The sequence below is a fragment of the Pecten maximus genome, chromosome 10 (genome assembly GCF_902652985.1).
Source record: "Pecten maximus chromosome 10, xPecMax1.1, whole genome shotgun sequence".
In the NCBI taxonomy this organism is placed as follows: Eukaryota; Metazoa; Mollusca; class Bivalvia; order Pectinida; family Pectinidae; genus Pecten; species Pecten maximus.
In genome coordinates, this window is record NC_047024.1 from 2062950 (window position 1) to 2075489 (window position 12540).

At 36.5% G+C, this 12540-nt stretch overlaps 2 protein-coding genes across 3 annotated transcripts; one reads left to right on the top strand and one right to left on the bottom strand.

The window, feature by feature from the left end:
• Nucleotides 1-204: 204 nt before the first annotated feature.
• Nucleotides 205-1353, bottom strand: LOC117335887 (protein PELPK1-like). The gene is made up of 3 exons (XM_033896144.1): nt 1282-1353; nt 650-864; nt 205-514 (listed from the first exon to the last, which is right to left on the bottom strand). Exons 1-3 carry the CDS (start codon nt 1351-1353, stop codon nt 205-207), a joined length of 597 nt encoding a protein of 198 aa, XP_033752035.1.
• A 2222-nt stretch (nt 1354-3575) lies between these two features.
• On the top strand, nt 3576-10872 carry LOC117335764 (protein arginine N-methyltransferase 1-like). Of its 2 annotated transcripts, none has more exons than XM_033895944.1 (9): nt 3576-3645; nt 5347-5508; nt 5731-5886; nt 6146-6209; nt 6591-6739; nt 6985-7072; nt 7568-7834; nt 8212-8336; nt 9280-10872. In XM_033895944.1, exons 1-9 carry the CDS (start codon nt 3628-3630, stop codon nt 9361-9363), a joined length of 1113 nt encoding a protein of 370 aa, XP_033751835.1. In that variant the 5' UTR covers nt 3576-3627; the 3' UTR covers nt 9364-10872. The 2 variants fall into 2 exon arrangements, with proteins under 2 accessions (XP_033751835.1, XP_033751834.1); XM_033895943.1 differs by having other exon boundaries at nt 3582-3669.
• Nucleotides 10873-12540: the final 1668 nt, after the last annotated feature.

Genomic DNA, 12540 nt, shown 5'->3' on the forward strand with positions numbered 1-12540 from the left:
CGCATTGGAAAATAAACCATGATAGGTACCAACAGTTTGATTGAAATATCAACATGGAAATAAACAACACAAAACTAAAATATTTAAAATAAAAACAAAATATGAAAATTAAAGTACGACACACATAAGAGTTCAGTTGATTTAAATACTTGTAAAAGGAACGAGTCGGTGTGGCTTTTGCATATATATATAGGTCTCTGTCACTCAACTGACGGGACATGCTTCTTCTAGCTCAGGAGGTTCCTTTAGCTCAGGAGGTTTCTTTAGCTCAGGAGGTTTCTTTAGCTTGGGAGGTTTCTTTAGCTCGGGAGGTTTCTTTAGCTCAGGAGGTTTCTTTAGCTCGGGAGGTTTCTTTAGCTCAGGAGGTTTCTTTAGCTCAGGAGATTTCTTTAGCTCGGGAGGTTTCTTTAGCTCGGGAGGTTTCTTTAGCTCAGGAGGCTTCTTTAGCTCGGGAGGTTTCTTTAGCTCAGGAGGTTTCTTTAGCTCGGGAGGTTTCTTTAGCCCGGGGGGGTTTCTTTAGCTCAGGAGGTTTCTTTAGCTCAGGAGATTTCTTTAGCTCGGGAGGTTTCTTTAGCTCAGGAGATTTCTTTAGCTCGGGAGGTTTCTTTAGCTCAGGAGATTTCTTTAGCTCAGGAGGTTTCTTTCTAGCTCAGGAGGCTTCTTTAGCTCGGGAGGTTTCTTTAGCTCAGGAGGTTTCTTTAGCTCGGGAGGTTTCTTTAGCTCAGGAGATTTCTTTAGCTCGGGAGATTTCTTTAGCTCGGGAGGTTTCTTTAGCTCAGGAGGTTTCTTTAGCTCAGGAGATTTCTTTAGCTCGGGAGGTTTCTTTAGCTCAGGAGGCTTCTTTAGCTCGGGAGGTTTCTTTAGCTCAGGAGGAAGAAAACGTTTTTATAGCCTTGAAAATGCCTTGGCGGCCCCCAGACCCCTCGCCAAATTTTTTCGCCTGCGGAAAGATGGTTTTGTCAGATTTCTTGAGGATATCTCTGCGGCTGCCTAAACAAGAAAACAAATTGAAAATGGATGCTGTTCATATCTTAATTTCACAGAAAGTAATGAAATTAATTTTCTCTAATGGATAAGTGTATGCTCGCGATGATCCCATGCATGTTGTGATTGTCATTTGTGGGTAGATCTAAAAACATATATATAATATGGGAAATGGCTTCATATAAGTTTAAAAGCCTTTTCTCAATCCTTTTGTATATATTGATGCAAATAAAACATGTTTTAATCAAACCGAAAAATAATATGGCCGATATAAACGGTCACGCACGCGTAACACACTGCGATATCCGACTTCTGATCCGTTACCGAAAAAAAATGTTTTAAAAGTCTTTTATTTTGTTTTAGTACCATGTTGACTTTATAAATATGGTGTATTAACGAAAAGTCAATAACTTTCTCTGCACGAGCAAGTTACAAAATTTCGATATTATTCTCGCTCATGAAAGTCACGTCAGATATAACTTTGAATGCATCGATGGATTCGTGCAACTTACTCTCTAGAAAACGATCCCGAATGATTGCAAATTTGCTATATTCATTTTCCGCCCTCCTGGAACCCCCTACCAGGGCGCTGCCCTAGACCCGCTTGGGCCTTGGCGGCCCCCAGACCCCTCGCCAAAAAAAAAAAAAAAATCGGCTCGCGCCTATGGCGCTCGCATTATCACTAAATTACTGCCCCCCCCCCCTTCGAAAATCCTGGATCCGCGCCTGAAATGAATCATAATTATGAAGAAAGGTTACAAAAATATCATCAAGTTTCGTCAAAATTGAGTCAATCGGGAAAATGACCCCAAAGTTCACCCCCTCATAACTCAAAATGATCTCTGGTCTGACCTTAATTTTATGTCATGACCACCTAACCCCGGTATCTACTGCATATATACACAAAAATAAAACGTATCATTGATAGCCACCAGAGGGCCCAAATTGGCACCCTCCTTTGTCATATCTACAATATGATACAAGGCATATCTAAATATTTAGAATAAAGTGAATTACCGTCCGGTCATAGGCCTAAAGTTTCCTCTATAGCGTATTTTTAACAACTTGTACCACAGAATCACGAACGAGATAAGCTCTACCAACAAAGGCCTTATGAAAATCAACAATATAAACTCTCTTTTTTTCTAATTTTCAGACGGAGTTTTTGAAATAATAGATTGTGCACCATGCAAGAATTGCATTCATCGTGTACTAAACACAGGGAGGGAATCCAAATTGAACACTGTTAGAATATCATGTTTTAACGTCAGAGACCTATATGTTTATTGTTATTTAGTTCTCTAAAGAATAGAAGTGACAACGGTTTGGGTCGGTATAGGACAAATGTAAACTTTATTTATTTACAACAATTGCGAAACAATTAAGTTACATCAACTAATATTAATCACGCTTGTTGGCCCGGTTGGAAGCGCACGAGGGGTCTTACTATGGGAGGAAACCGGAGTACCAGGGGAAAACCCACGTGGTCGGACAGGTGACCCCATACCTTTCCACGTCCGATCGGGGAATCGAACCTCGGCCGTCTAGGTGAAAGGCAGGTGTGTTACCACTGTGCCACCCGACCACCCGAAAAACATTTTAAAGTAACTGTACATGAAAATACGAAATTGTTAAGTACATATTTCAAATAAAGCAATATAAGCGGATTTAAGCATTTGTCTGAAATGTATGGCACGGGAAGGATGTCATAATTAAATAGTTTTGCCTAGGCAATATTCGATTTTTGCCTAGGCATAATTATTTCTGCCTAGGCAAAAATAATTTTGTTTCGATTATTGCTTAGGCAGAAATCGAATTTTGCCTAGTAAAATTACTAGACAAAAATATTTAATTATGACACCCTTCCCGCGCCATAAAAATGTACCTTGGAAAAAGAAATCTTGTCTCAAGTTATGTTTTGTTTTTATAAGTTCTATGTTGGAATATTCGAGTAAAGATTGAAATGGCTGTAATAATTTAGATATTGATAAATTAAAAACAAAAACTCAACTGAAAGACACCATAATAGTGACCGATTCGCAGTAGACTATTCAATTATTTTGTAAGCCGTAATTAGCGATGACATCTGGGTACTGTACATGTATGGTTTGGATAAAGCATTGAAGAGAGAGAATTTTATCGTCGAGTTCACGGGGGACCACCATGGAGAATCGTGTATATAGGTCTCTGGTCTACCTAATAACTTAATTATAATAACTTTAATTGAAAAGAGCAGGACTATGATTTAATAGTTTGTTTAATTCCATTAACAATATAATCGACTAACCCAAGAATTACAATTACAAGTTAAGACACTTTTAAAAATAAATAGACCTATATATACTGAAGATCAATTTCATAGCCATAGTTCTACAGTATTCTATATGGACATGGAGGTATACGTTTTGCCTGCGTCCGTAATTTACTTATCTTTTAGCAATGTGAATTCCAGGAATAATATATTATCCTTATCATCATTAAAGAAGGCCATAATTTGCGATGAATGATTTTTTTTCATTGTCATGCGTCGCCAAAGCCGCATATTTCAATGTGTGTTTTGCAGTTTAGTATAGCCAGAAATTAATTCACAGATTTTGATGACGTAGTTCCCGACCATGTGCGCGCTTCACACAAGGGTTCAAAATGGCAGAGCACATGGAGGTACCACTGAAATCCGTCGATTCGGTATTCGTGAAAATGATATATCTAAGACTCATTTCATTGCTTTATTTTGCCAAATTATTTATTAATGTTTAATGTATCTTTTTATATGCTTATGATGTTAGATCGTGACCTATTCGCTATATTTAACATCTTTCTTTTTCAACAAGCGGATCTCGCATTTTTTTATCAATTTCACATGAATCTTTCAATTCATTTCCTTTGTTAACTAAGAAATGCTTACCTTCGATGTTATTTTCGTTCATACGTGTTTGGATGATTCCATTTAAAATTTTAATTGCAAATCTAACCAAGCACGTTGAAAATGATAAACTCATTTGTGATAAATTTAAAGCACATGGGCCAACAGTAACAATGGGTATATCTGGTTACGCAGTATATTGTGTTCCAGATGTTTCCAAAGAGTTTGTTGGGTTTTGTGCTTTCTTTTTGCAAACGATGTTATTTGAAATGTATTTAACGTGTAACTATAATATTAAATTTCGAAATAATTGTTGTTTCACTGTTAACCAATGGTTGATCTAAACGTGCTCGGTTAGATTTGTCCACTAAATATAGCTACTGGTTAACGTTCCAGCTACCAGGAACAAGATACAATCATTGCTATTTAAAATCATGTTTGTAACAATGCAACTTAGAACTATTCTAACGACTATAACTAAGAACGATATTTAAATGTGAGAGTCAAAATGCTTATGCAGACATACTTATCAGGTTAGTGTTACTAAAAATAGCAAAAATCTCTTAAACAGTAAATTTTTCAAGATATTATTTAAATGCGCATTAATTTACAACAAGGTAAATGATAGTTTTGTCTACTTAGAAACTTGATGGTACTCTAACGAAAGTATTTCATCTATTTTTTGACAATTTTGTATTTGCCATCATGCACAAATTTTCATTTATCATTTGTATGATGTTTCATGACCTAATAAATGTGGCATGGGCGGACATTTTAAAAAAAAGTTCAGTTTAAAGTGATTCTGGCTGATTAAGTAACAAAACCATACTTCAACTTGCATATGATAGGCAAGTTTGTATATTATACGCAAGGGAAACATAGAAAACTTTCTGGAATTTGTGTCCTCACGATAAAAAATTGATGACTTTATTGAGAATAATTTATAACACACCATGGAAAATTAGAAATTGGACCTAAATTTTAACCTAATATGATTTAAAACTGAAAATTAAAAACAACAGCAACAAATGTGTATGAAAAAGTTTTTTTTGTAAATTTATCTCTATAGCTAAATCAACATTGTACTCTAGCTATCCTAAAATTTCACCTGATAATCTCTTGGACTTTGGTTAGAAAACAAGTTTCAGATGGGGTTTCTTGCATTTAAAGAATTATTTCAATACCAAAGATGAATTTTTGTTAAACCATCAAAACTTTAACTTCGTTCTATCCTTTAGCTTTTCTATTAGAGATGAATTTCTTCATAATTTTAAGCTGATTATTTCCATTATTTAAAATTGATGTCGGATCAGAATTTGTTAGTTTTTTGCAAAAATTACCATACCACATGCATTTGTACTTTTGTAGGGCATGTACATTGTAACACCATATTAAAACCTCAAAACATGGAAATTATTTCTTTTAAAGATTTGCATATTATTTATATGGAAGTATTTTATAACATGTTTTTTATGGTCTTTTTCTTAACTTCCTTGAAGACTACACCAACAACCACTACCACCCCCACCACCTCCACTACCACAGAGGATGTACCCTCATGTAATGGTGATGCTGGCCCACGACCGGCCGGAAAAGACAAAGATGACATGACATCAAAAGATTACTACTTTGATTCCTATGGTCATTTTGGTATCCACGAGGTAAATAACGTTGACGAATTATAGACAAATATTGAGTCAAATATCCCACTAGACATTGATTTATGTGAATTATTAAGTAACATTACTTTTGAACAGATGAACAAACTAATAATTTCAAAAATGCAGTACTGCATCATATTATGAACTGAACTTCCGGGAAGATATGAAGACCGTTAGCCTCTAAAACACATACAAGTTCTATGTTATCTGTTTTTAATACAGGAAATGTTGAAAGATGAGGTGCGGACACTGACCTACAGGAACGCCATGATACACAACAAGCACTTGTTTAAAGGCAAAGTTGTTCTGGATGTGGGATGTGGTACAGGGATCCTGTGTATGTTTGCAGCTAAGGCTGGTGCAGCCAAGGTCATAGGGGTAAGTCTGGAAGCTTTGGTGACCTGTGTGTCTTAATGATTATTGTGGGAATTTGTGTTATTGATTTTATACCATTCAGTCAGCAGTCTCGCCTATGTGTCTTTTCAGTGGTATATATGTTTAAGATATTAAGTGTTTATTTGACTTGTTATCTGTGCAAAATAGATGACCAATTCACTCTTTATTAGCCTTCATATCATCAGTGTTAAGTGAAGTACTGATCACTTGTTAAAATTTGATGCCATTTCCTTTTCAACAGATTGACTGTTCTAGTATCATCGACTATGCCCAGAAGATCACAGAGTTGAACAACTTTGATAAAAGTAAGATTCTTTACATTTTGTACAGAACGGTTGTATTAATTCATCATTTGATAAAAGGAACCTTTTTTTTTTATTTTCAATTTAAAGGTATAAAACCTGAAGGGAAACAGATGTTTGAAGGTTCTAACACTAATGCTTTTATCGTCTAGTTCAAAAGTTGAACTTTTCTCTTTTCAATGTATGATAAAGACAAATGACAGCAAAATTTCAAGAGTACACATCACACTGCAATTTGGTAATTGTGCTTAAATATTACATAATTTGTTTGGGAATAGGGTCTGTGATCAGTCCCTCAATATTGCCAGAAGAAAATAATGATTGGGTTTCATCTCTTTACTTAACTGTGACATAAGGGAGATAATTAAGTGTCTTTCATTGTAGCTGTGACCCTGATCAAAGGAAAAGTTGAAGAGGTGACTCTACCAGATGGTATCGAGAAGGTTGACATCATTATCAGTGAATGGATGGGCTATTGTTTGTTTTATGAATCCATGTTAAACACTGTGATCTTCGCCCGTGACAAGTGGCTGGTAGGTCTTGGTTTACATTTTAATAGATACGGTACATTGGATGAATTTCCAAGCAATTAAAAAATGTTGAAAAAATGTATGATAGAAATTTAAAGAATATGTTAAAAGGAAAAAAAGATTTTATACCTGATCATGAACTATGATACTCGGGTCACATAATTTTATAATTTCTAAGCATCAGTTGAAATCCATGGCAGATAAAGTGGGAATCTTCTATATTTGTCTTTAATTCTTTCTTTCTCTAGGCACCTGGTGGTCTGATCTTCCCAGACAGAGCTGTGCTGTACGTCACTGCTATAGAAGACAGACAGTATAAGGATGAGAAGATCAACTGTAAGTTTTTTCCCCAGTGTGGTAATCTGGACATTCTAGGATCAATGAATGTATGTTAAGGGATTGTACAGGCTGTCTGTCAGCAAAAAAGTAGTTAGATGTAGAGAAATTCATTCCTTTCCATAGCTATATCTTAACATCAAAAGTGTGGTGTTCTAAATCAAAATATTTCCTAACAATGTGGAATTAGCTTTCTGTAACATGATTGCTTAATTAAAGAACTTAACATACTAAATATAAAACAAGGAAGTTGGTTGGCATGGTGATCTTTGTATTAGATAGACAAGGTTTTTTTTTCTATGTTTGAACGAAGATTGCTGCGTTTTGAATTTGATATATTTAAATATATTGTTTCATTGACCATTGTCTTTGTCACTGGTTGGAATCAATTTAAAAAATTAAAAGGCATAAGTGTGAACCAGTATTATGAACAGGGAATTTTTAGGGACTGATTCACTTAAGTTTATGTATATATTATATATTTGTATTTGACAGGGTGGGACTGTGTTTATGGCTTTGATATGAGCGTGATCCGTAAGGTAGCCATTTCGGAGCCCCTAGTGGATGTTGTAGACCCCAAACAGGTGATCACCAACTCCTGTCTGGTGAAGGAGGTGGATATTTACACAGTCAAGGAGGAAGATCTGACCTTCAAGGCTCCGTTTCACCTTCAGTGTCGCCGTAACGACTATGTACACGCTCTTGTCACCTTCTTTAACATGGAGTTCACAAAGTGTCACAAGAGGACAGGTTTCTCCACAGGTGAGGCTTAAGAGTTATCTAGTGTTTTCTCATATTAATTTCTCCAAGCAAACTGAGGCTCATGCTCAAAAGTCATTTGATAATTGTAAAATCTGATGCCTACATTCAAGGTTTCATTTGTTAAGTAGAAGGCTTCCGATAAAAATTAAAAAAATTAGCTCTCCTTCTTCATTATGTTGTGGTTATTTTGTCTGACTGACCACCATTGCCTTGACTACATAACATATACATCTCGGGAGAATTCCATAATTTCAATGAAAAATAAAATTCAAGTTTTTTTATGCTTCAAACCTTTGTTAAAACCTCTGAAAAAACCATAACCAAAAATACAGTAGTCCTATTTCTTGACCTAATTTGATGTACTCTCCCTTCCCCAGCTCCTGAGGCCCCCTACACTCACTGGAAGCAAACAGTGTTTTACTTTGACCAGCTAGATCTGACTGTTAAGAAAGGAGAAGAACTTTTCGGCACCATTGCACTGGAACCCAACAAAAAGAACAACGTAAGTACATATGTGTCAATGTTTTCACCCGAGCCACCTGTAGTCTACTGTGTGAGAATAGGAGTAAATCAACCAAGGACGCCCCTCTCAATTTGTCGGTTTCCTACAATACAGATATATGTGTATATCTGTATACTTTCATTGATATCATCAAAGCTTAGTAACAAACTGTGAAGACTGAATTCTTCAGTGACTTTATCAAGCATTGTATTATGACCGCTACATGGTATTGTATCCAAGTACTAGTTACAGAATTTTTATACACTGCGCTGTACATCCATCCAATTTCTCTTAAGATTTTGCACTATACAACTAAAAGCAATTAAGTTAAATATCTATTTACGGGGTTTTGGCTAGTGTGTCAACTATTGGCATAACGGCATTGTATATTTGTTCAGGTAAAGCATTAACAATTATTTTTTAGCACTCTCTTACCTTGATTTATCAACAGATTTATATGAAACTTGCTATAAATATTCTATACCACAATAGGTCAAATGAGTTCATGTTAAGGAATTTTGTGATTATTTTTACCAGAGTTATGCCCCTTTTATTGCCAAATATGGGCATTGTGTAGAAAATGCAAGAAGTTTTCTATTTCTAATTCAATCCCTGTAAGATTTTGTTAAGAAAGAGTATAAAAGGATGATTTAACAGATTATACAAAGGGACCATACTATGAATACTGGTACATTTAAGTATATGTAAATCAAATTTAATTCCAAACTGGGAACTTTAACTTTCAACATATCTACCTCATTGGATATGCTACATTTTCTTATGGTAATCAATATTTCCAGTGACTGCATATCCTGCTCCGCTTGCGGAGATCTTGTTGTTTTAGCTTTAAAAATATTTTTATTCATGAAATTGTTTTGATTATTAACATTTAAAGATATAAAGTTGTACTGTATTATACAATTGTTTGCCTTTTATCCAACAGAGAGACCTGGACATCAAGATTGAAGTAGACTTCAAGGGAGAGTTATCAGAGATGAACGAGTGCATGTCCTATAGGATGAGATAGGACCGATGGTCCACAAAGTGACATTAAATCCACTTTTTCCACCGTCCTCAGGACTTGAGGACTCCGGAGGTCCAGCATCCTCCCGTATACATGATGAATGTAGTAGTGGATGTTGGAACTCCACATTAATTGCTATGTTCTGAACAAAATTGACTCTTATACTTGATTTCACCTGTAGATATTGACCCCGATGATTTTTGTGGGGGAAATGCTGAACTGCATCATCACATTGTATAATGTGTATAGTGAGTTAAAACATAGCATTGTCCTAAATTTGAGATCCATGAAGCATTCTACAGCAATGCATCTTAAACTCCAGACTGTAGAATTTTAATTGGGAGGTAATATTAAAAGAAAAAAACACCGGATTTGCATTTTTGCTTTAAGAAAATATGCCTTTTTTACAGACATTGTTTTAATTGCACCGACAATGAAAGACTTGTAAAGGCAGATGTAGTCAGGTTGGTTGTTGCTTGTCGTCTGTGACATTGTTGTCTGGTGTAAAAAGCCAAAACCTGGCGGGGATGGCTTAATTAGGGAAGGGACATAACCCTTGTCTGCACACTGGTAACAATCTGAACAAAGAAGTTTGTGATTTTGTGATCTCTGTACTGACTGTCTCAGTGTCGGCTGAGGTGCGATACAATGGTGTACACATTTTCAGAGAGAAGTTTTCGGCTTTTTCACTCTGTTGTTGGTACAAATATAGGCAGTGTTGTTGGGAAATGCAAGGCTTTGCTGTAACATTGAATTTATTTGTGACTGGATGTGAATCATTTGTTCCTTGTAAAAATTACACATCTAGACATCTAATGAAATATTTTTCAATGTATAAAACTTTTGAAAAAAGTATTGTTTGTATTTGTTTGGATGTGTGTCATGCAGTTGGTTTAAACATTTGCAGTTGTGTATATTCCTGGATATTGTGTGTGATGTGTGCAAAGGTGAGGGTGGGTGTTTGATGTATTGCAAGTGTCCTGAAAGTGTAATGACAGTATGTAATAATCCAGCGTGGATGAGCAGGATTCCATGGAATGTTCACAACTGCATTGAAATATTCATTTTTTCCAACAGTGTTTTTGGGGTTCCATTTGCATAACATGTCATTTGCATGAACATTTGAAGCATCACTGCTGACACCAGCAGTGGGACTTTCTGGAGGATTTGGGCTGTTTTTACATTGAAACAAAGTCATCTGTTTTTAATTGCAATGTTGCTTGTTAAAATAAAAAAAATAATAATAATAATTGGCATTTAACTTTGAAATTAAAAAAAAAAATAATGCCCGAGAAAGTATTCCTCTTCTTGAAGAATCCAACAATCGTTGATGCTGCTAAATCTATTTTGTTACCCTTACATTGAATATGGAGTAAATAGGAAAAAAGTTATATTACAGATGTTAAAAAAAACTAGTGATTTTTTTGTTGCATTGATAGTCTTTAAACTATATACATGTATTAAACTGATCTAATAAACTGCCGGGGTCAGTTAACAAACCACTAAAATGACTCTTTGTCTTTTTTTGTGTTTTTTTCTCGTCGGCCCGAATTGCCAACTTCTTTTCTCTTCTGCCCGAATTGCAAGTTGGCTAATGATGTAATGCTTCATTCGGCATCAACATTTCCTTTTAAAATGTTTTCTTTTCCTCAAATTACCAAGAGACCCAGGATGATATTATTTAACTTGACCGACATGTATGGTCGTGGGTTAATTGTGTGGCATGTCTCACCTGGATCTGAAGGTTTGGTTTGGTTTGTTTAACGTCCTATTAACAGCCAGGATCATTTAAGGACATGCCAGATTTTGGAGGTGGAGGAAAGCTGGAGTACCAGAGAATAACCACCGGCCTATGGTCAGTACCTGGCAACTGCCCCATGTAGGTTTCAAACTTGCAACCCAGAGGTAGAGGGCTAGTGATAAAGTGTTGGGGCACCTTGACCACTCCGCCACCGCGGCCCCAGGTCTGAAGGACAATTGAAGAATTTGCTGTGGCACATTGTCCATCTTTGAACAGTTAATAAAAATCACTACTAGCCATGAACAATTTTGATCAAATTTTGTATGAAACATCCTTAGGTGAAGGACAACCAATTTTGTATAAATAGGTCTGGTCCCTGAGGGATGGGGCCCAGTAGTGGCAATATTGCAAGTTCTTTAAAAAAAAATCCTTCTATATGAATGAAAGGATTTGGTCTGAAGCATCCATGTGTGCAGGGAAACCGGATTTTGTATAAATGGTGGATATATGGCTTTGTTGGGTTTGGTTTAGTATCGACAGCTGGTCATTCAAAGACAGTCTCCTGTATGCAGGTTGCATGCTTGTGGCGCAGAACTGGTGTTTTTGTGTTGCCTGCGACAAGATATTTTTATAGCATTGTTGGGCATAAAGAGAGAAAATCCTGATGTATAAATAAGCCTAGGGGTCTTTCCCCACCCATGAAGACTTTGTTCCTTTGTTACGTGTTTGAAATTGTTTAAGGTTCCCACCCTTTAGCCATATTTAGCATTGTTGGTCATAGAAATAGGCCCTGGGGGCTTTCCCCACCCCATTAGATGTATGATTAGTTCCTTTGTGGTATCTTTGAAACCACTGAGATCCTGACCCATAACCATACAGCATTGTCTTGATGTAAAGAATAAGCCCAGACGACCCATCCCAAGGGACTTGGAGTTTTCTTTAACACGATCAGCCCTTGAGACCTTTTCACACCCCTAGAGAGACTGGAATTCGTTTTTAGCTCACCCGTCCATCTGTCAACAATGGACTTCTTCATAACCACTGATTGGAATGGAACAAAGTTGACTGGTAGCATTGTTAGCTCACCCGGTCCGAAGGACCAAGGTGAGCTTATGCCATACCGTGGCGTCCGTCATCCGTCCGTCAACAATTGACTTATTTGACTTATTCTTCATAACCGCTGATCGGAATTTCACCAAATTTGGTCAGAAGCATCCTTATGGGTGGGGGACTCAAAATTGTACAAATGATGGGGCTGACACCCTGGGGGCCTCTGGGCCCGGGCCAAAAGGGGTCTATTTAGCTATTTTGATATAAACGACTTCTTCTCTGAAACCAAGCATTGGATATCGCACATATTTGCCTGGTAGCATCACTATGTGGTGGGGATTCAAAATTGTACAAATGATGGGGCTGACCCCCAGGGGCCTGAGGGGTGG

Excerpts from the sequence above, each read along its gene's own strand:
- LOC117335764 (XM_033895943.1), top strand. The coding sequence starts at position 3,628 with ATGGCAGAGCACATGGAGGTACCACTGAAATCCGTCGATTCG. Across the intron at positions 6,210-6,590 it reads GTTGAACAACTTTGATAAAA|CTGTGACCCTGATCAAAGGA; the intron begins GTAAGATTCTTT and ends CTTTCATTGTAG. Across the intron at positions 8,337-9,279 it reads AACCCAACAAAAAGAACAAC|AGAGACCTGGACATCAAGAT; the intron begins GTAAGTACATAT and ends TTTATCCAACAG.
- LOC117335887 (XM_033896144.1), bottom strand. The coding sequence starts at position 1,353 with ATGGTACTAAAACAAAATAAAAGACTTTTAAAACATTTTTTTTCGGTA. Across the intron at positions 865-1,281 it reads ATCAGAAGTCGGATATCGCA|CTAAAGAAACCTCCCGAGCT; the intron begins GTGTGTTACGCG and ends CTTCCTCCTGAG. Across the intron at positions 515-649 it reads GAGCTAAAGAAGCCTCCTGA|AAACCCCCCCGGGCTAAAGA; the intron begins GCTAGAAAGAAA and ends CCTGAGCTAAAG.